This window comes from Homalodisca vitripennis, chromosome 1 (assembly GCF_021130785.1).
Source record: "Homalodisca vitripennis isolate AUS2020 chromosome 1, UT_GWSS_2.1, whole genome shotgun sequence".
NCBI classification, from domain to species: domain Eukaryota; kingdom Metazoa; phylum Arthropoda; class Insecta; order Hemiptera; family Cicadellidae; genus Homalodisca; species Homalodisca vitripennis.
The window spans coordinates 155,047,975-155,073,198 of NC_060207.1; the positions used below are offsets into that span (position 1 = coordinate 155,047,975).

Here is a 25,224-nt window from a genome sequence, read left to right on the forward strand (position 1 = left end):
AGGATTTTTTAATTGTAGTTTGGCCGTAAATATAATTATCTGACGCAAATTAGTTATAAGATAAATTAGATAAACTAAGGCAAATTAGTCCATTTATTTTAATATGGCTAGTAAAAATAATTTAATTTAATTATTCATTTAATGCTTACTTGAGTCTTACGGTCATTTTGCCGCCTTAATTTTTCATTGAAAGCGCCTAGTAACTGTTATTATATAGTAGACATCATTTATTGCAGCCAAAGATTACTACATCCTGAGGATGGTTGAGATCAAGCTGTAAAAAAACTTACATCCAAAATAATATTTGTATTTGTGTTTGATATTCTCGGAGATTAATATTGTAGGTGTACAGTTTTTAGATGGCTTACAAATTTTTAGTAATAGAAAAATTATTGATTTGATATAAGCAATTTTACCATGAATTTGTGATAAAACCACAATTGTTTTTCACGAAACTTTGGCTTTACAGCACAATAGTTATGGTTAGTATTGTTCTCTATCAGAACTATCATGGTTCAGATAAATATAACATTTATTGTATTTTAAATTACAGCCTCATTGCTTTAAGATCACTATTAAAAGAGTTTAATCCTAATCTCTCAAAGGTATTCTCATGAGGTAAAGCTGTGAAAGACAGGGTTCCCTGCTAAGCCACGTATATGCTTAAACCTCCTTGACAACTTAAGACTCTTGAGAGAGAACCAGAAAAACCTTTTCACCACAAAAGTTTGTTAGTAAGAGAGAGAAGATTACTACTGACAGGAACTAAATATTGTTCAGTGTAATAACTTTATATATAACTTAAAAACATGCCACTGGGTCCATAACAAAGATGGCTATAAATTCCTTCATTAAATTTAATTCCATGTTTGTATACTATGGTCATGCGTAAGGATTGAAAGAAAGTTTTCGTATATATGCACTCCAAAATCAGCATGATTTTTGATACTATGGGCCAAAAGTGAAATTGTCTAAGCACTCTAAACACAATGAATATTAATAAGACAAATAGACTGTAAAAATAACTCCAAATAATAATTTATTATTATTACATTATTTTATTATTATCTAGGACTGTCATTAGTTTGCTCGCTATGTATATACAATTATAAACTCAACGAAGAATGAATGCCTCATAACCGACAAATGCAAATAATTAGAAATTGTAAAACTTTTTCTTCAACTCATGTATTACTCAATATAGATCCCTACAACTACTTTTGCGTGAGGGATTTAAAGACCTTTCAGAGATTTGGAAAATCATTTTATTTACCTATGTTAACATTAGAAGAGAAAAATAATTTTTTTGTGTTTTATATTAAAATCTCTAACAATTAAACTAAACTTTTTTAAACTTAGAAAAATAATTTACCTGTTAAAAGTATTCAATATAGTTGTTGGTAATAAGAACTATTTGTAATACGAACGCCGATTTAACAGCTGAATTGAAAGTTCTGAATAAACTCAATGTTACATTTACTTACTTATATTTCTAGCTTACTTTAAACATCTGTAAAGTACGAATTATTTTTTAGTCGCATGATCTATTTATAACGTATGAAGGGTTTAGTTCTCAGTATCTCTTTATGGAGTATTTTTACTTTTAAGTAATGTAATGCATTGTTGCTATAATCATAAAGCTAAATATTAAGCAATTTCTTAATGTACTCACATTACAATCATTGAAATTTTTAATGAGTAGTTTTTACAAATTGGTCACAGCTCACTAAATGTAATGTTCATATTTTCAGTCGAAAGATCCGGACATTGAGATCGGGGATGACCTGGAGGAAACTGACCGCGAATATTGTCAGGTAAGTGAAGAACTATATCTTATAAATTTTTTATATAATGTATATGCTAAATATGTATAAAAGTCATAATTTCGTCTTCTTCAAATTGTATTTATTGGACTGCAGTTATTTCTCTGTGCTATTTAACTTGTTCTTTTCTTAGAAAGTTAAATACTGTATAGCTTCGACTTATTAGTAAAGTCAAAATTTACGAGCACGATTTGGAAGTCCTGGCTATTCGGATCGTTTTAAGGAATTGAGTTGTTATTGTATCTTATGAATTTGTTTCTACATTTTGACAATGAGTTCAGAGTTTTAATCTACTATTCTTATATTATTTTATTATTCTCATATTAACACGTAGGATGTCCTGTAACTCCCCAGGTACTCTTTGAATGCTATTATGTTTCTTGACAGGAGCATATGGATGTGGGGTGACTGATATTTAATTTATCTCCATGCATTCTTTTAAGTTAAACACACACTCGCTCATAAATGATTTCGCATCGAGTACAACATTGTATATTTGTATTGATGATTACGGCTGTTTAAATAACCGGTAATCGTGTAAATATCCTTAAATTTAATATAACTGTACAAGATAACGAAAAAATTCACTTTCTTATTAGTCATCCAAATCATAACACTACTGTTCCAATGTTTTGATTATTTATTATACAGGGTGCCAATTAAGTCTGGAACCTCTTTTTTAATTTTTAAACCACAATATAAAAAAATACCATAGTTCACACGTGCTTACTGGTGATAGTAACGCACATATCTGCCCAATTACCGACCAGATAATCCCTTTGGGGGATGGTCCACAAGGAGTCAGACAAAATTCTTAAATAGCAGCATAGGTCAAGTTTGGTATCCAATTAAAGGTCTTACTTAGCAGAGTACAATGCCGCAAACCGGACTTAAAAAGGTGGATTCATTCAGTAGTTATAGCTATTTGAATTTTAAAACAATTGAACAATGTAAATTATTAAGTATTACAAGTAAACACCAATTTTTAAGTAACTGTGATCAAAGTAAGTGTTCAAAATGTTCCCCTACCATCGTCTGGCAATGTCCTAGGCGGTTGTAAAAGCCATCCACTGCATTTTGAAGGTAGTCACGGGGAATATCTTGAGCTTCTTGGACTATGAGATTTCTTAGGTGCGCCAAATCTCGAGGCTAAGTATGATAAACTTTATCTTTGAGGTATCCCCAAAGAAATAAATCCAGCGGAGATAAATCAGGGGAACGAGCAGGCCACTCTACTGCACCACGTCTTCCAATCCATCTGTGAAGGAATATTGTATCCAAGTATTCTCTAACAAGGAGAGCAAAGTGTGGTGGCGCGCCATCTTCTTGGAAATACATTCTTTGAAATTGTCGACCAAGAGCAGCTTGTAGTGCAGGAATTATCTCATTTTGGAGCATTGCTAGATACGAGTCACCATTTAAATTACCATTGATCAATAATGGGCCCATAATTTGATTTCCTATAATACCTGCCCAAACGTTTAAGTTTCTGTGGATGCTGTGTATGACTCAATCTGCCACTTTCACATTCTAACAGTAGTTGTGTTATTGGTAATAATTATTGATTCCTGGCTTCGATTACTACATTGTCAGACGATGGGGAGGGGAACATTTTGAACACTTACTTTGATCACAGGTACTTAAAAATTGGTGTTTACTTGTAATACTTAATAATTTACATTGTTCAATTGTTTTAAAATTCAAATAGGTATAACTACTGAATGAATCCACCTTTTTAAGTCCGGTTTGCGTCATTGTACTCTGCTAAGTAAGACCTTTAATTTCATACCAAACTTGACCTATGCTGCTATTTAAGAATTTTGTCTGACTCCTTGTGGACCGTCCCCCAAAGGGATTATCCGGTCGGTAATTGGGCAGATGTGTGCGTTACTATCACCAGTAAGCACGTGTGAACTTTAGTATTTCTTTCTATTATGGTTCAAAAATTAAAAAAGAGGTTCCAGACTTAATTGACACCCTGTATATTGTACTATTTTTTTCGGGGTTCACGAAATATTAGATTAACTGTTCAAATTAACTGCAATTTGGCAACCCGTGGGAATTCTGTATTAATTTTGGTGATATTAGTAAACTATGAGTTTAAAAGTTATATTTTTAATTATATGCAGAGTGACAAACATAAAATTTATTATCACAAACCAAGGTTCATAATATAAAATGGGTTTAAGGACCGAATAAATGTGTACAATTGTGTTAGTATTTTTTCGTATTAAAATACAGCATTTGAATACGAAAAACACAGTTACAATGTGTTTCTGGGACAACATTATTAATAATTATGTAGCCTACACATTATAAGATTGACGTCAAATGTTACGACATTTCAACACACCTTAAATGTATGAGTAGTATATAATATGTCAGCATGATATAGAAGTTACGGCAGATAAAACTAACTTGAATGGTATGATAAACAATATCGATAACGAGCCGTAAAGTGCTGCCTCATGCGACAAGACCTGGAACTACCAACAGTAAGCAGGGCTAGTGCTGCTCTTGGTAGCAACCTCCGCAACTAAGAAACATTGTGTCGATAAAGAAGTGTGTATACATAGTCTGCATAGATAACAATAAAATTGTAACACTTATAATATGATTGTATCTGTTCAGGTTATAATAAACTAATTACTTTAAAGTAACATATGTAAAAAAATAAATACTAAGTACAACATTTACTATTATTGAATAATACATTTCTCTACAAATAGCAAGTTTTAAAATCGTTTCATGATATTTTTTATCTGAGGAGTTTATTAAAATGTACACAAAGTGGCGACTTATATTGTTCTTTACGTCTAGTGTCGCTCGTCGTTTTACTATTGAACTATTTACTGGATTGCCAACAAAACTTTTTATAAAAAATTTGCGTGATCTAAATTAAATCGCTGGCATTTTGTATAGATTGAACCGTTTGAGGCCGTATTAGAGCTAATGTGTTCTGACAGAGATACGATACACTACTCGTCCTAGGTTCTCATTAAGATTTTTGTTTGATTCTTTGTGAGCCGTTCCATGATATGATTTAAAATCAGTATTTATATCAAATTGTAGATATTTATGTCCAGTATTGACGTTAAAGGTATTACTGCTTTATCTGAAATCATAAAAAATACAAGCCGTCTCCATATGACCTAACTGGTTACTGGCTACGGTGATCATTATTGTCGTAATATTCAGTTTTTAAACTCATCTTAGTATTTTTTTTTATTTACACTAAGGTTTTAATAGTGAACATGGACACGATACTAATAGTCTACTTAACAATAACATCATTCGCTTTTCATATCGTTTGCAATTACATACACAACGGTTCTGAAACATGTCTAAACGTTATTTTTAAAGAGTAAATTATCAATACCAAATGAGTGGAATATTTTTTCAATTATTTTTCGTTAAGAATAAAATCTTTCTAAAAGGTTATTATTTCCAATATTTCAAGAACATATCTTTCCAAAAGAAATTAAAAACTAAACCTATATATTCAAACTTATTTGTCCATAATTTTTAGAATTGGTTAACGAATTTCATATTTTTCCCCTTGAAAAATTATGATTTTATTTTAGTACCACGACATACACTGCCTCATTCCACAAAATTTAACTGTGTTTAGTGATAGATTTTAATGATATTTTTTTCATTTTAACACGCAAACAGTTAATAATAGTTTATAAATTATATGAACAGTCACTCTAACGTGGTATTATGGGAGATTTCAATCCCTAGGGACATACTGCGCTTGCATTGACTATTGAATGCTCGTATCATATTATTTTTTTGTATTTATACAAGCATAGCATATCTTACATAGCACAGCGTAGATTTACAGAGAAAGCAAAGGCACCAGGAGTCATAAGTCCAACTTTTGAACAATACTCCTTTCGGCCACCACGATGCCTGAACTTAACCCCTCTTGACACTTTCTTTTGGGCCAAATGAAAAATTTAGTGTACACTCATAACACCCGCCTCATCAACCGTTTACGAGAAAGAACCGTCACGGCGGTGGTTGAGTCAGTTTTACACCTGCTATATTGGTACACCTGGCGAGAAGTATAGTATCGTCTCAGCTTGTGTAAGGCATCAAATTGATCCCTGGTTGATGTTGCTAATATTAAAAATCTTAAAGATAGTCTCTTTCATCATATTTACTAGTTGATATAGCTTTCAAAAATCTATACATAGAACTTGAAAGTTGTTTCAAACACCCTGTGAATCGTAAGTAGAGGCAAATTCTAAAGAATATTGCGTATATTTCAAGAATAATTAGCCAATAATTACCTGATTGTAAGAATAACATTTTCTAAAACATATACAAATTAAAATAAATTTGTACTTCGTTTTTTGTTAAACGTTTGTATCTTTAGTTGGTTGTAAGTAATGTACTTCATACAACAAAAAAGTATAACGTGATTTAACTCTGTGTGTGTGTTCGATTATCCCAGAGCTGTTAACAGCTACACGACATGGACTTGGTTTAGCTAGCGTGTGCATGGGGGGTTCCACAGGTGCACAGGCACTTGCTAAGTTGATTGTTTGTTATATAACTTTAGTATGAAAATTATACCACTACACTACTACAGTACAGGAGTCATGTTATTCGGCACGCCGGTGCCGGGTTTTACGTATTATTTATGTTGTTATGTTTGTACTACTTCATACTGCACTTCCTCACATTACTTGAATGCTGTTTAGCCCATTGAAAGTAGTACTGTGGTTTGTAAGAGTTCCGTGTTTTAAAAAATTGTCAAAAAGTTTCAAAGTTCATAATTTTCAGTACAATTTTCAAACACTTTTCGGGTGTGGGCCAGGACCTCTCTTTTTGATGGAATACCCCATCCCCCTAAAATTCCCGGTATTTCAGGCACCTCCAAATCAAGAACCTTGCGCACGCCTAAGCTTGGAATTGCTAAATATAAAGCAGCTATGGCCACGACTATATTAATTTATTTGTTACATACCCTATTTACTTATTTTCAGTTTGTTTACTTAACTGGTATTTGTGTTAAAATTGCCTTGGTGTTTGTGTAGAAAAATACTGATATTATTTACTGTTTTATAGATATTGTTCTTTGTATTTAATGTGCGTTGTGCGTCTTGTTTGTGGGTTCTTTAGTCCAGCGACTTTGAGGTTTGACTATAGAACGATTTGAGGATAGGGATAGTTAGAATCTGAATTACCTGTCCCCGAGTGTACGCAACCACCACGGAGCTTCATCATTACACGACCAGCCATTGAAGCGATTACTGAGAGAACACTCTCCACTCTAATCTCAAACCGTCCGATTTCCCAGTATTTGGATTACAGGGTTACGTGACTTCCGATACCTGTTATTTTCCTCTCTCCCTTCACTTCCAGTTAGTTTCAGCATGTTCGCAGTAATCGTTACGGTATACTTGGTTAAGAACCTAAAATGTTTCTAAGTATAAAATCTTTTAAAAAACGTTTCAGAATTTACCAACACTCGTATATCCCATAGTACAAATTGTATAAGTAAATAAACACATATTTATATTAACATGAGATGAGACACAGTTTCAAAACTTTGGTTAGAAAAGTATTCATCAAAATCAGAATTCATCAGCTCTTCTACATATTCAAAATATGCTCAACGTAAGACACACATAAGACATAATTTATAATGGAGACCTATATTTTATTCATTACTAACACCTAACAATCAATATCTTTATAACATAACAAATGTTTACACATTTATAGGCCTACATATACGTTTCTATACATAAATATTAGTCATTATAAATAAAGTTGCTTACCTAGCCAATAGCCAAATATTATCAGGGCCCAAATGTCAGATTTATTTACAAAGTTTATGATGTCGGTATGCCAAACTGAATTATTACGGTCAGGTAAGAAAAGTATAAATGGTCATTGTTTTAAAACCACGTTTATACAATTTTGTGTGTATCTTTTATCCATGATTTAGTATATTTCACTAAGGCCTCTTTCATTGTACGTCATCAAACTAGATAACTATGCTTACATAAATAATTAAATAAAGTATTAAATAGACTTTTCAGCTATCATTTTTACATATGATGATATCATCATGCAAAAATTATAAATATATTGTTCACATAGTAAGATGTTGGCTATCTTCTCAAATTTAATAATCAAATTAAAAACATATGAAACGTGTCGAGAATAGTAATTTTGCCTCAATCCGTAGAGGTTTAGTATGTCTAAAGGCATAATTCTCTAAGTTAAAGAAGTTGTATCAGTGAAAATGTCAATCACGGTTCCTGACCTTTTATAATTAAAACTTGAAAGTTAAATCCAGATGAAGTCAAGATTCTAATATCCTAGGAAAGCAGGAAGTTACACTTATTTCTTCATGCATTATCCACATTTCAGAATTTTTGTAAGTTACTGGAATCAGTGACTATAAACCGTGTTCAATACGAAATATAATAATAAACTGCACATTTGTTGGCAAAACCAGAAACAATAAACTAGTCAGAGTATGAGTGGACCCGAGTAAAAAAATAAAATTGCTCTTAGTGTGTCTCAGAAAGTTAAGGGGGAAGGGTTAGCTTCAGAATTAGCCTGTATTAAATTTACTGATTTGCAAACAATATATCACAACTGCCGACTTTACTGATGAACACTTTGAAGTTAATGACACTTTCATCCGACCAATTTACACACGTTTTTATATAGATTGCCTATACTTCGAGTAACTTTTGGGGTTTGAAATAAGGTGTTGGCATTAAACCATGTTATCCGAATTGTTACGTTGCCTTCTTTATACGAATGTGAACTAAAACCAACATCTTTACCAACCTCCTCCAGGCGTTCATGAAGCTGTGTTACTTATTCATGATATAAAGCTGGCGAGAATGATATGTGATGGTGTTTAGCACAAATAATTTTTCATTTTCCATTCCTGCTTACCACCGCTAACAATCCGTAGGTTTATGAACCTATGTGGCTTACTCAGGATAAAAAGATGATGAGAATGCCACTAGCTGATGTTTAACACAAAGACTTTTCCATTCTGCATTGCTGCTTACCACCACTTAAACCGAAAGTAGGTTCATGAAGATACAAGACTTACTCAGGATAAAAGAAAAATGGTAAGATGGACATGGGCTGATGTTTAACTCAAAGATTTTTCCATTTTGTATTCCTGCTTACCACCACTTAAACAGAAAGTAGGTTTATGAAGATACATGACTTACTCAGGATAAAAGAAAAATGGTAAGATGGACATGGGCTGATGTTTAACACAAAGAGTTTTCCATTTTACATTCGTGCTTACCACCACCCAAACAATGAGTAGAGTAGTAAGTTCAGGAATGTGGATATTTTCTGTGCCATAAAAAAACCTTTTTGTACTACCAAGATTTTTAAACTTATTAGGAATCACAATTTTGATACTCTTTTAACATATTTCAAATGCGTTAAAATATTCCCCGGCGAGCATGGAACAAATCAGATTTTTCGTTTATTTAGAGCTTTAACTCAGGTTTTATCAAAAGTATATTGCTATTTCTAAAATGTGTAGTTATCGTCATTATAAACAGAATATTTGGGAGAGATCTCTACAACTCCAGACAGTGGGCTTTATCGGACATTGACAAATTCTATTATTCACAGAGAAAGATAAAACCCAAGCTATAAAAACAAGAGACTGATATGGAACGGCACGCCCAATAGGCGACATTCTGCGACTGCAGCATGTAAAGACAGCAGGTAACAAAGAAAGTTTGCTTGTATTTATTCAGAACTGCGGGAATACCTTGACTGAAAAGAATGTAAAATTAATTTGTACAGTGATTGTCTGAAACTTAGTATTCTCTTTTATGTGAATAGGAGAGAATAGTTATTATTACTAACCATTCTCAATTAAATATATTTTGTTTGACGTGAATTGATTTGTAATACAGCGTTTTAAGGCTGAAATTCGCTAACAGTTAAAGGTTTTATTTTATTGAGGTGGTCGAATGCCCATTTCGAGTGTCAGGTAGAATGCATGGGACAGCCTGGGCGGGACGGGGTTTGGGACAGGTATGGGATAGGGAGTCAGCAGTGACTGATGTATTACGCTATTAGCCTAATGTACACAAGGGAGTCCCGTACTCTCCCACTTGCTGCTATTTTTGACTTAATACACATTATGGTCGGTGCCTGTCATCGTGTGCTTTGATATAGCAATTAACGTGATGGGTTACCTGTATAGAAAAATATTAACGTTGGTAAAAATGTCTCATTTGAAATGTCAGCAGTATCCGTATATTATTTTTCTACTACTCATATTCTGCATTCGCATTCAAGTACTAGCGCTAATGGTATTACGTTTCCTATTAAATAATACGTTCTTATATGACACCTTATACTTTAACAATTGTAGGGCTCCATCATATTATATCATAAAAGCTTTCACTAAGAAAACTATGGCCTTCGATTTTAAATTGCGTGTGAAGCCGTGGGTAACTGCTAGTCATGAAAAACACACCTATTAGGAGTTCAATTTTATTCATGCTATTATTACCAGAATGTTTGTGTTGGAGAATGATGCAATCCCAAAAAATGGTCACCGCGTTAAAATATAACAAAAACCCGTTTAACTGCAAGAGTTTTTCAAAGGGATCCATGAGAAAATGACCCTATAAAAGAGTCAATGCTAACAATACGTTATATTGTAATAAATATAGAATATTTGTACATTGGTCTTATGGGTTACCATGATGGCGACGAGTCAAGAGCACAATAAATACATTTGTAATCAAACTCAATATACTCATAAGAGATTCAAAACATGACATATTAACACATGTAGCTGAACTAACAACAAGCATACATAATATTATAGTGACTTGGTGTGTAACATTTTATTATTTTACACTAATATGAAATACAGTTTAATGAAATGAGCTATACATTTGAAAGTTTGCATGTAATCTCAGCGAAGCCTGTTACACAACATGCGGTGTTGCTTACTCCTGCCTTGTCTTAAAACGTATAAGAGCAACTAATTGTTTTAAGTCTCAGGCTCACGAGATCGGTGTTATAACTATAATTAAGATTTTTGCTTCAGTAATTGCTGTCCTGGACTCATGTGGTTTTTAGCCTAACATTGGTAATTGAATATAATTTAGAGCCTAAATATTTCATACAATTCATATTCAATATTAGTAATATACCAATGTATGAATTTTACGTCTCGCTGCTGTTTGAACTGGTAAACGATGATTATTTACTCATTAATTATGTTATTGGTTTAATTTTAGCATGATAATCTGAACTCCAATATCGGCCACAAATATGTTACTTGTTCAAGTAGATGTTATAATGCCATCTTGCACAAGTTGCTGAGTGTAAAAAATACAGACATATTATTATTATTAACATTCAAGTGAGCCCAGTTATCAAAATAACTATTACATTTTTTTTAATCCGCTTGTAACATATTTTCGACGATCTATATTTGGATTTAAATTTTCATTATCGTACTGTTTTTATTCTTAAAATCTTCGCCAGTTAGATTATAACATAGCTCATATACAAAGGTTCCAATTAGTGTAAGTAGATATTAACAAGTATTTACCCAGAAATCACTATTTGAATCATTATGAGCATTTCCAAGTTACTCGTATTCCATTTACTCGTATTACTTCAATGAGTAACTTTTACTTATTACATATTCGTGTTCTATAAAACTTTATTTTCCTATAGAGAAATTGTATTGACAGTTTCGTGTCCCGATTTATGATTACTGACTGGACTATACCAGCGCGGCGCGGCGCTCTAGTGCTCTCCGTGTCGGTCAAGGATGATGGAGTGGATTTTTTATTGACAGGAACAAGTCATGTCAGTCACCGTCTATGTTTGTCACCGGATCCACCTCTACACCACTCCAAACCGTAGAGTTTCATAACCACATTTCTCTCTTAACCAGTTTTCAATTATTGGTTCGACCTTTCACACTGCAGATTAATCGCAAATTCCAGTAATATTATATTGATCATAAAGAGTTACAATCTAAGAGCATTACGGAGTACATGGGAAATGAACGAGATAAATAATATTGATAGAAGGAGGCAGTAAGTCATTCTTGTCGTACATTTAGAACCAGCACCGGTAAAGCACGAAAATTCTACTTAGCCCAAGGAAAATAATAACTTTTTTTAGTTATTAGTGCTCTATAGTTTATACAATTATAAAAACCTCTTCAAAATAGGCATATGTTAATATTTGTAATATCTTTAGTTAAATCGGTTTTACTTACTTATGCATACACAACAAAAATTTAGAAAATGAAAATATTCTATTTGCGGATATCGATATCGGATGTATGTGTATTTCTTATTCGATTGTTTTAAGATGGCGGTAAGCGTCTCAGTCCAATTAATTTATATTCAGTTTATATTTTCAACAGTTGTAAACAATATGTGAATACTATGTTTATTTTGATGGACACATTTCCAAAACAAAATTCTTAAATTATATTCGACTCCACTTTTTAGGTGTTTTAGCTGTTAAGGTGTTTTTTTTTTTTAGATACTTTTAAATTTAGATAATCATAATCCACTTAACTGCATAACTTTAACGATCTATCGACATTATATAGAAATCCAAGTTTACGTCCGTATAAACGGAGAGGTCATATTTTGGCGTATTGTATTCATAATTGCATTTTTATACGCATTATTATTAAGTGCTCATATATAACTAATCTAAATTATGTGTAATACATATTTGACATTATAAAATAGGTTCAATTTAAAAATCTTTTCTATTTTGTATCATTATTGAGCTATAATTAGTATAAATAAACAAGTAGTGTCTCCAGTATTTTAAAGCAGTAATAATATGTAAACTCCTTTCCTATATGTATCAAGATATTCCACAAGTGCATATAATACCTTATTACTATTTATTAAAAAGCAATAAGCTTTGCCAAATATACGGATAAATATATACAACACTGTCATAATAATACATTATCGTCCAAAGCAATCCTGCTTTCTTTTTAGAATATGGAAGAGATGAACATTGCTCCTTGAATATAAATTCAGTCCCGTTATGTATATTAACGAGAAATTTAATTAACTTTCTGAGACTTTGATAACAGTTTGATTACTTGAGACAGTAGTTTCCCGTGACTATAAATTTATAAGTCGCTTTAGTAAAGTTACCTCGTGATCAGCGCATTCCTTAAATATTTTTTTCCAGAAAGACTACGTCCGCTTAGTTAAGTTTCTCTTAACTACATTTAACCTTTAATATAAAACTTTTATCACTGAATATTTTATGAGAAAACTTATACTACAGTGGAAAACATTAATAAACGTAAGCTGACCTTATACTACAACTAATTATGGGTATTTAGTATTAGCTTCGGTGGTTTATTTTCGTTATATTTGAGTAGAAGAGTATGAAATCGAAAGTGACCTAAGTATGTACCTTATTTACCACTGTTAATATTGACATACTAGCAAATAATGTGTCCAGTTCTGAAAGGAATTATTTCTGGAATGTGTCCAGTAAAATAGAACGTGTATTCATTGTACACATTTTTCCCATTTTCTTCATAATTAATTCTGACTGTTTAACTATGGTTAATCGTTCCATGTATTAAATAAAGTTCTTTACGCACTCTAAGGTCAATAAAAAATACTTTTTTATTCGTAAAAGGATCTTTTCTTGCATTACTTACACCTATGAAAAGTTACTATGAATATTGTTAAATATGTTAGCATCATACTGTACAAAACATCTTATTCTAAAAAAAAAGAAATTTAGTAGACGGTAATAACTAAGTAATTATTATAAAATAAATTATGAAATGCTGCGTTAGTAAAATACACTTTAATTTACTCATCATGTGAGTGAAATGATAACCAACACGGGAGTTGTAAAACTCGATTCTGCCACTGTTTGGAGAACGTTGATTTCTTTATCATAAACTTTTATTTGAGCAATACTGCTAGAAAGGATAAGATGAAGTAAAACAATTTTCCAGTATTCAATTCTGTTCTGTCCCCTGAAATTAAGGTTTCTTCTATGCTTCTCTACTCAAATAGAAATGCAAACAAAGAATCAGTCTTTATTTATTGTTTGAAGAAATTAAAAATAATTTCTAGTATCCAAACTGTTACCTTACTGAATCACTATCAATATCGGCTTCAGCCGATTTGTATTGTATTAGCACACAATAAAACCTGGTTCCTGAAGTCGGCAGAAGAATTAGTCTTAAGAGGGAAATTGATCATATGCCATACTAGTAAGGTAGAAAGTCGAAATGAGAGGATGAGAAACAATAATTATTTCATATTCATTTTTTATTAGTTTTATACACTTGAAAGCATCCGCCAGAGATATAATTAGATAATAAGATATTAAATCAGTGTCAGCGTACCATATATGTAGAAACTGACTATTTTGCTGAAAGTGGTTAATGTTAGTTTCTTTATATACTTGTCCGGCGATTATATCATTATATACAAATGACATATAGATTTATTCCTAACAATTAAGTTAGTTATTAGGTTGAGGTTTTTTTTTAAATTTCAGTCACATTCCTTAACTTTCATTATGAAAGGAAATGTAAAGTACCAGTGGTTTTGAGTACTTTGTGAGAAAATATGGGCATTTAAAATAAGAAGTAAGAATGGCGTACTCTTGTCGTTAATTAAGTTAATTAATGGCGTACTATGAGCCTGATCCTTCCAAATAACACTTCAATATCTGTAATACTTCGTGGAATTATTAAACTGTTTGTAGTTCTCCTGTTTCCCCTAACGATAGTATTGCAGAATAATTTTACTCGAGAAAGTTAACCTTTAAGGCTGAAAGTGGTATATGATAGTTTCTTTATATACTTGTCAGCGATGATATCATCATATACAAATGACCTCGAGATTTATTCCTTACAATTAAAATACATCAGTTAGCTATTAGGTTGAGGTTTTTTAAAATTTCAGTCACATTCCTTAACTTTTATCATAAAAGGAAATGTAAAGAACCAATGATTTTGAGTACTTTATGAAAAAAATATTGGCATTTAAAATAAGAAGTAAGAATGTCATACTCTTATCGTTAATCTGTGAGCCTGATCCTTCCAAATAACCCTTCAATATCTACAATACTTCGTGGAATTAATAAGGGGACCAGGTAGTGGCAATCTCGCCCATGTAAAATTTACCTTTTTTTAGGTACACTTTTCTCAAAAACTAAAAGAGATATTGCAATGAAACTTTCACACTATTTTGTTTGTTGCTCTGTTAACAATAATAAGGATTTTCAAACATATATTTTTTTAAACTTTTTTTTTATTGATTTTTGAATTTTAAAACATTTTTTAAACATTTTTTTTTTGCATAAAAGTGTTATAATTTTTTTATTTTTTATTTTCATGTAATAATACATCTTATTATTGTTTATTGTGATAATACAAAGAATGTGTGCAAGTTTGGTCAAATTTGGTTCAATAGTTTGCAAAATAATGGTACCAAATGACAAAAAAAAACAAACTTTCGGAAAACCAACATTTAATTTTACTCTGCCCTAAAACTAACAAATGTGTATAGGCCTACCTACTTGAACATAATTAGTGTGCACCATAGCCATAGGCTGGGTCATCTGGGTCTTCCTCATTCTCAAATATTCTACGTTTCACTGTTTTTCTGACTTCTTTTGCTTTTTTTTCTATATCTTTCATGGCTTTTTCAGCTTCAAATATGCGGAGTTTATCTTGTCGCTTGAGTCCTACAACACAATTAGTTCCTGCTTGGCCACATAACTTATCAAGAACTTTTATCTTCCCAAGAGCTCCATCATTGTAACACAATATTGCATCTTGCACTCCAATTGTCAAAGTGGAAAGTCCAACAAAATTGTTTTTGGAAATCCTTGTCCAAATCATATTATTGAAGGACTCGTTTTGGTTTTGTGTCTCTTTCCGTGAACACATTTTTTTAATAAATTTGGGTCTGCTAAGTCTTTATATATTGGTTTTATGTGTTCCATCACAGCAATTGGTAAATTGTTAGTGGGTGTAGGGGAAACTTTAGGGGAAACAAATGGGAAATCCTACTGATATGTGTATCAGCTCAGTGCGTTCCCGCACAAAAAAATTAAAATTAATATGAATTAGTGCTTAGATTTGCATATATTTGGTATCAAATTGTTCAGAAAAAAGATTGGCAACAATAATAAATAATAAAAAAAAATTTTAAAAAATTAAAATATTTCACTACCTGGTTCCCAAGAAGTAAGAATGTCATACTCTTATCGTTAATCTGTGAGCCTGATCCTTCCAAATAACCCTTCAATATCTACAATACTTCTTGGAATTATTAAACTGTTTGCAGTTCTCCTGTTTCCCCTACTGATAGTATTATAGAATCATTTTACTCGAGAATGTTAACCCGATCGGACACTATTGCACAACCCTAATGGTTATAAGCGCTGCGCTGAGTACCAAAGTAAGAGCGAAGAGAAGACGACCTCGAGGCATGTCTAGACATGTCTAGGCTATGCGGAAGTGATACAACTATAATCCTCGTGAGTCTGGCTACTATCTCCCCCAACACGTGTCTTGTCCACGTGTAATGGCTCCTGTGTTGTCCCCACTCCCACTGACTCTATTGTTGACAAAAACCGATAACAGCCACTTTTACTGCTACTGTGCCGGGTCCGCCGTTGTTTGTTGTGATTGTGCTGTTTTGTCTCCACTCCACAATCTGTTCAATCTGCGCGGGGACAGTTTCATAGACCATTTTGTTGCATTCTGATTAACTCTCTGAATTCTTTTTGAGATTATAAAATTATATACACTCATTCTTTTCAATATCATACGTATCATATCTAAATATTCTATCGTTTCAAGAATTTACTCAAAGTGTACCTACCTTCTCCCTCCCTCTTAAACAGTTAACTAATTGAATTGTGAGAAAATAAAAACTTGGCTTAAATTTAGAGAGAGCTAAATTATGTTTTTAACAATTTAAAACATTTACTGATGTATCCATAAACTTTGTTGTAGGAATTACTAATGAACTAAAAGAAATTTGTCATAACCTACATGTATAGTAAAAATATCCTTGATACTCTTACAATTCAGAATGAGATTTCGGATGCGCCCTTAACTCGTATGAATATATCTCATGTACAAGAATGTATATACATGAATCGTAAATTTGCTGATAAGCGCTAACCTCGAGAACGACTATACAAATTCAACTAATTCTGTTTGTAATGTATCCGTTGAAACTCGAGGAAAGATTTGACAACCGAGAAAAATAGAAAATGTTTCCCGGAATATTTCAGAAAATGATGAAAACGTTTACGACGCGAAATTAAAGTTAACTGACACTGAACAGCTGAAGTTCACCAAAGAGGCAGAAACATTTGTTTAAATTAAAGTTTAGAATATATTAGATATACAGTGCTTAATCAGTAGAGTAATGCACATTGACTGAGTTACTATACAATGTTGACTTTACATTGCACTATTGACGAATAAATCATCTAGTGCATTGAACATTATGTTTAGACGCTTTTAAAAAACCCACCCTAATGAAAAAAACTGTGAATGTTTACACGTAAGGTACTCGAAACTAGTTGCCTCCTTTGACACTGTGTATGGCATATTTACTGTAGCTTAAGAAAAAGAAAGGGATAGTACACTCCTTACCTTATACAAGAATTAGAACACAAGCACAATCAGAAAGAAGTAGACGATTTTTCACCAAATTAATGTTTCAATCTAAGTTCTATCCCAGCTGTATATTTATTTTCTCGGTCGGTTCAAGAACATTAAGCCAACTTTGAAACCATAAATAAATTACACCAGGAGTGAATTTAAACGGCCAGAACTGACACTTTTTGAGCGCAATAACTTTTCAGTCATATTACGCGTGAGTATGTCACTGAACCCTTCTTAAACGGCTGGACACATTTTGACGGAATTTTGTGTGTATGTTGAAGGAGATTCGAGAATGGTTTACATTCACAATTCGATCCAATTTAAATTTTTTATTTAATTATTTTTTATTTATAAACTGTTGTTGATTTTGGAGTGTGTTACATTGGATAGGACAGACCGCACTACGAAACGTAGTACAAAGTGAACTGTTACTTAACAGATGTTAACACTTTCAGCTGAAGTTCATCAAAGACAGAAACATTTGTTTACATTAAAATTTTAGAAAATATTAAATTATTGTAAAGTTCTTGATCAGCATGTGTGTGGATATAATTAATTTTCCAGATTTGTATGTATATATTTTCTTAAACAAAAACGCAAAATAGAATCATTTCATAATTGTGTTTATTTTGTAGCCCCTTAACCTAGGATAATTAATATCATAATTAATTTTTCAGATTTGTATGTATATATTTTCTTAAACAAAAACGCAAAATAGAATCATTTCATAATTGTGTTTATTTTGTAGCCCCTTAACCTAGGATGCTGAAATAATATGTATCCGATATGTTTATTCCTGTTTGAAAAATATCATACGGCTCCATCATATTATATCATAAATGCTTTTGCTAAAAAGGCTACGCCCTTCCATTTTGAGAATTGCTTGTAAAACCGTGGGTAAAAGAAGAATAAGACAAACTAGAATATTTTCCTGGAACACTTTGGAACATGGAAAGATAATTATGATATTTATGTTTTACTATACAGATGTAACTGACATTGAACAGGCGTTGACACGTTTAAACCTTCCTTGATGTCTCACCTGAAGTTCGTCCAAGGAACTGAAAAATTGTATAGCATTTAAATTGTATAAAATACCAAGTACACAGTGCTTCATCAGTAGTCGAATGCAGATAACAGAGACAAAGTTGTATAACTTTTATTCCAGATTGCGCTGATGGCGAATCTAAAACATCTAATGCATTGTAAATACTTTTTTTATAGTTTGTTTTTGTAAATACTATTAAAACAATGTTATAAAACCAATTTTAATGGACAAAGCTGCGAATGTTTGCACTAAAGGTAATCAAAACAGGTTGGCTTCCTTGCTATCGTGATATTGCATTTTAACAGTGGCAGAGATAAACAGCGGAATGCATACTAACATGCCTCAACGAGCTATTGTCTCCCAGAACAGCAAAACTTCTATGACGCAAAACCTTCTATATACGATTATTTTGAAATGTTGCATGGACTTATATTGAGAGTAAATGTTGACTGTAGTTAGGCTACATAGTCCTAAATATGTATTTATATTTTATTCATCGGGACAATAAGACAAACTACACTTTATAAATTGGCACTGTAAATATCTTGGACCAAAAGAAGATTGCAATAGCCGGAAGTAGAGCCTAGTTTTTCCGGAAGTTTTTCACCGAAGAAGGTTTCTGAGACTTACATCCTAACAAACATTATACATGTAAAGTGAGTTTGTTTGTCTGTTACGCTTTCACGCGTAAATTATTCAATCAATTGTATCGAAATTTTACATGGACATCCTTAAAATCTCTGGTTAACATATAAGCCTATCCATTTAAAAAGAACGCTTCTGGGCTAGCCCCCATTGGTCCTTAAAGTATAACTAGTAAGAAAATTACGTTTTAGTACAAATATAATTTTAACTGCACACTTTAGAAAATTTTAAGTATGCAGTGCATGTTCAGTACTGTAATGGAAGCAATAACGACAAAATTATTATCTAACTTCTACTATAAATTTAAAGACTATTATAAATCTCATCTTAGTTGTCTTTTGATAGAAGTAGGCTTCTCAGGCTTGTGTTCTTGATCGGGGATGCAAGGTAAAATCTATGACATAAAAATACTAAGACGTTACTGCTATTATTTAAAATTACTGCAGTTTTTAAAATTAACATAATTAGATTGCATTAACAAAGTAACACCACCAGTGTCACGTAACAGGTTTCGTTGAGGTGGTATGCAAAACTTCAAGTTTGTAGCTCATTTCTTTCTTATTCAAATCAAATCTTTATTCACATATACATTGAGTACAACGATTGTGTCATTTGAATTACAATTGTTAAGTTCGAATTAGGTAAAAAGTATGTACAGTAAGAGTTACAGAATTTGTCATTATTCATCTTCATTGCTGAGTTCTCCAATCCAAAAACTCCTGGACTGTGTATATTGTTCGTTCCAGCAGCCAGTCCATGAGTCTTCTCTTCAGATTCTTCTCAGGGATTCTCTTCATTTCTTCTGGCAGACAGTTGTAGAAGGCAGCTCCTCGATAAGATGGTTTCTTCTCGAATAGACAGAGATGATGAGTGTCGAGTGCGAAGTTGTGCCGATGCCTTGTGTTGTATGTGTGGTGGTCTCCTAATCTGGCTCGGCCTATTTTTACTGCATGCATTACTGTTTCAAGAATATAGAGTGCAGTAACTGTCAAGATCCTGAGCTCCTTGAAGGCTTCTCTACATGTCTTTTGCGGTCTTAGTCCTTTCAGTGTTCTTATGGCTCTTTTCTGAATTACCAATACTCTTTGGAGGTTTGAAGCGCTTGTCCCACCCCAGGCCACTAAACCATATCTTAGGTGGGTTTCAAATAAAGAGTAGTAGGCTATGATGGCTGTTCTGTTATCACTGACCTGCTTTAGCCTTCGTATAGCATAGAGACCCATGTTCAGTTTTTTACAAAGTTGGGTCACATGAGGTGTCCATGAGAGATTGTTGTCATGGACTATGCCTAGATATTTATTCGAGTTTAGTGTTGTTAGTTCTGGAAGGCCTTGGTAGTCATTGGGAAGTGATGTGTATATCAGTTGATAGGTTTTACTTTCATTCAGGACCAGATCATTTTGAAGGCAGTATTGTTTTGCCATGTTGTATGCCACTTAGGAGTTTATTTCAAGCTCTTGTCGATTTTTGGTGGCAACAAGTAGTGCTGTGTCATCAGCAAACATCACTGTCTCACAAAACTCTGTAAGGTAACTTGGAAAATCATTGGTGAGTTGTAAAGTACAGGGCCAAGGACAGATCCTTGTGGCACTCCTCTTTTCATTGGGAGGGTTTCAGATTTTACTGTGAGAAGGGTGTTGTTATCCTTGTAGCTGAGCTCAACCAATTGTTTCCTATCGCTGAGATAACTTGTGAACCAGCTGGCTTCTTTTCTAATTATCCCAAGTGCCTTGAGCTTTCCAATTAACAGGTTGTGGTCCAGGCAGTCGAATGCCTTGCTGAAATCGAGCATGACACTTGTTGCAACACATCCCTGGTCTAGGTTATCAATAATGTATTCAATTAGTTGTACTACTGCAGTTGTTGTTGATCTGTTCTTGATAAATCCATGTTGTCTAGAGGTCAGGAGGTTGTGTTGCTGCAGATGTGCTATAAGTCTGTTCAATATTACTCGCTCTAGGATCTTAGAAAAATTTGATATCAGACATATTGGTCGATAGTTAACAGCGTCATTTATTTGGCACTTTTGTACTTGGGATAGACTTTAGCCACTTTTAGACTGTTAGGGAAAATTCCTTCGTCCAGAGATTTGTTTATAAGAGTTGTCAGTGGGGTTAAAAGTTCACTTTTACAATGTTTAATTAGCTTTGAAGAAATGTCGTCCTCTCCAGCAGATGTTTTAGCTTTCATTGAGTCAATAATTGTTCCTATTTCTTCTTCAGTAGTGTTGTGGTGCTGCAAGTTAGTAACAAAGTGAGCCTGAATAACATTTGCTGGTGTAGGATTTTGATTCGGTGTTCTATTTTTGTCAAGTGTCTTCTCTGCTATTCTGGAAAAAAATTGATTTAAAGCATTGGCAATGCTATTGGGAGAATTGTGTAATTCACCTTCAACAATGAAGCTTGCTGGAATTATGGTTGTGGTGTTTTGTTTTCTTTCAGAGTTGATTACCCTCCAGACAGCTTTTGATTTATTGTCAGCCTGCTCCATGAATTCCGCATTTTGCTTCTTCTTAAGTTCTTTTAGCTTAAGATCATACATCTTCTTCCTAGTTGCTGTTTCCCTTTTATCATTTACATCTCCAGTAAGTATTTCTATGTTCAAGGCTTCCAAATATGATTTTCGTAGTGTCTCACTTTCAGTATCCCATACTCTTTTTGCGTGATTGGTTTTTAATTTAAAAGTTTTATGTGGGCAAGATATGTCCATCGCGTATTTCATAACGCTGTTAAAGGCTGAAAAAGCTGTTTCTGTGCCTGTTTTTGAGTAACTTGTGACCAGTGTTGGGAGGCTAGGATTTTCCTCACTTCCTCTATTGTATTGTGATTGATTAGTCTTTTTTTGGATTTTGCTGTATTGTCATATTGTAAGTCTGTCTTGATGTAGCAGATTTGCGCTGTGTGGTCAGATAGTCCTGAGCTGATTACTTCATGTGATAGACGGTTCTCGTTCAGATTTGTACAGATACAATCAATAGATGTCTGGCTATGATGTGTAATTCGTGTGGGAGGCAGTTCTAGTCTTTTTATGTTGTATCCTTCTAGGGCATCTGTCAAAGTTTGGTTGTCATTATTGTTCGTCAAGTTGTCCACATTAATATCACCCATAATGACTATTGGATTGTTTATACAGTGTATTTTGTCCAGTTCAGCTGATAATGCATCCAGTGAGTTTTCTAGCCTGCTGTGTGGTGATCTGTAGATTCCCATAAAGTAAAAGTTGGATTTTCTAAATGTTATCTTTAGTAAAATGGCTTCACACGATAGCTCAGATGATATGTCAGAGATGGATACTATGCTGATTGTATTTTTTAATTTAGAGCTAACAAATACAGCAACTCCTCCCTTCCTGTGGTGAGTTCTGGAGAAGGCTCCGATGAATTCGTATTCAGGTATCCTGGTGTTTTTCAAGTGATCACTATTTAGCCCATGTTCTGTTAGAATTATTATGTGTGGATTGAACTCGTGGAGGAAGTGTGTCAGTCTTTCTATTTTGTTCTTTAGGCCATCTATATTTTGGTAAGCTATTGAGATTTGATCCTGGGTTTTTGGTTTCATTCCATTATATTCTCTTGTCGTGTTCCTTCCTCTAAAAAAGTGTTCTCTGTGCAAGTTGTTGGACTGTTGTCTGTGGAAGCAGTGTGATTTGCAGGAAGCACGATACTGTCGGGCATGTAATGTTGAATTACATGTAAAAATGGCATATTATTTTACTCATTGTACTAATTTTGTTTATATATTCTGTGATTTTATCGTTGCTATCGTGGTTAACCATAAGACCAATTCGAAATGTTGTCTCACGCTTAAGCATCATTAAACACGATATTGCCTATAATATATAAATGAAGCTTCAAGAAACAATCAGTTCGTTCTCGGTATATCATGCAGATAGACATACAGACACAAACGAAATTTTCCTAGCCTCTCAATTTGAAACAGTTTTAGACACTTCGCCGAGTACGTTAATATTTTAAAGATGTGGACTTGACAAACCTTGTATGGATGTTTAATAACTAATATTTCGTCCAGATTTTGTAAACTAACTTAAAAAACACGGGTTCTTTATTAACCTAAAACAATGACTTTGTACACACTCAAACTCCAATTATTCAAGTAAAACCAACAAAAAAATAATAGATTTGTACATTTAAAAAAGTGTGCATCATTTATAAAATGAAACATATTTTTCGGATATAGCATCATTTTCTACCGCGAGCGGGCGGTTATAAAACTTTGTTTGTAAACAATATTGTAAGAAAAAAATCTGTATAAATAACTAAGTTGTAATAAATAAAATAGGAATATAATAGTTATAATCGATAAATGATTGATTCGATATGACTTGTGGATAGAAACTGGTTTAGTTTATTGCCAACTTTAAAATGTGAAATTATACATGCTATCATAACAAATATTTATAGTCACTCAACATATTCATGAGGTGTGAATCCGAGAAAAAATTAATACTATTAAAATCTGTATAATTGATCGTAAATACCCAAAGTGTTTTTACGCCCGGTATAAAATAGTAATGGCGTCTCCAAGCTTCTACGCTGGAATGCAGTGTACCGTTACGTTATCACATCACTCAGTTAAGGGCATTGTATGGGTTCACATTAATAGGTCCGGTATTCTCGGGAAGGTAAGCTATTCGGCCATGGACTGATAGCTAGAGGACGTTCACATACCGTCCCACACGAGCACTTTCTCCCGCCGAAAATGATTGTATTAGACCCGCAACCCTGACCCTCTCCGGTTTTGGGCAGCTTTTAACCTTTGGCCGCACGGCAGCGCCAGTTCTCTTCCAAACAGACGCCATCAACTCACGTTTACCGCACTCTGTACTTGGCTAAACCGCAGAGCCTATTTACGGCCGAACAGTCATTTTCTGTTTAAGTGTAAAGGTGGAATATGGATATTTCGACAGTTTCATCGCATCACATTGATTTTCTTATAACGTGTGAATGGTTTTAATTAATACGTAAGAAATATCACTAAAACGCGCTGTATTACTTATACCACCAATAGGGTTAATCATAGGGTATTCAATAGTTCAATCGTCTTCCGTAAAGTATAAAACACAAATATTAGTGTAAACATATCACAGTGAAGTGTTATTATTCATGTTGATTAAAAAGAAATTGTAATGAGAAATATATAAACATACATGTTTGGCGTTTGGTATAATATTTTTTAAATTATCTGGTTGTATGATACGACGTTCACATATTTAAAATGTATAAACACCAATGGTAAATATAATATTAAATAAAGTAAAATGTCCAAATAAAGGTTGAATTTCTGTCGATCATTAAATCTATATTTAGTATACTACCATAACCATCATACTATTAACTTAATACAAACATTCTTGTTCAAATATTTATAGTAATAAAGTAAAACTTTTTTGAAACTAAATTGCTAAGGAATTTAATTATTCTGTAATCATAAAATACACAAGTTGTAATAAATTTCACTAATTATTTGAGAACTATAAATATAAGTAAGTTTTATTTTCGATTTACTGTACTCTTACATAAGAAAGTATTCTGTACTTCTACAATGGTGTTTGGTGTTGGGGTACAAGCAAAATTCGGCTGATAGGTGATTTAACAATTTTTATCCTGATTCATTTTTTTAAATATTACTTAATGGTATATGAGGAATTACAGAGAAATAAGTTAACGTGTTTTGTGGCAGGATAGTGCACATTTGTCAGCGTGCAGTATTACTTCATGGAAGTATATGTATCCTAATAAAGCAGGATCGTACTAATTCTATTGTCTCTCTCTAAGCTTATCCTGAATATTCTAAAACGCAAGTGCGTATTATAAAGCACACTGTTTTCTTCCTTTTTTACAAACAAACTTTCTTACCCGTTATTTGCGGATGAACACTTTCTTGCACCAATTTCACAAGGAATTTATTTTTCTGTATCCATGGTAGAACCATTTAAACACTTGTTATACAATACATAGTATTTTCATGGTAAGAAGAAAGTGCTTTGATATAACT

General features: G+C 32.9%; 1 protein-coding gene across 5 annotated transcripts in view; it reads left to right on the top strand.

Moving 5' to 3' along the window:
* LOC124374291 overlaps window positions 1–25,224 on the top strand; it is a 1,063,620-nt gene that overhangs the window by 712,207 nt on the left and 326,189 nt on the right. For all 5 annotated transcript variants that reach the window (XM_046832534.1, XM_046832531.1, XM_046832545.1 and 2 more), the window contains exon 28: window positions 1,752–1,814. In XM_046832534.1, coding sequence (XP_046688490.1) covers window positions 1,752–1,814 — 63 coding nt within the window. The remainder of the gene's footprint in view (window positions 1–1,751; window positions 1,815–25,224) is intronic.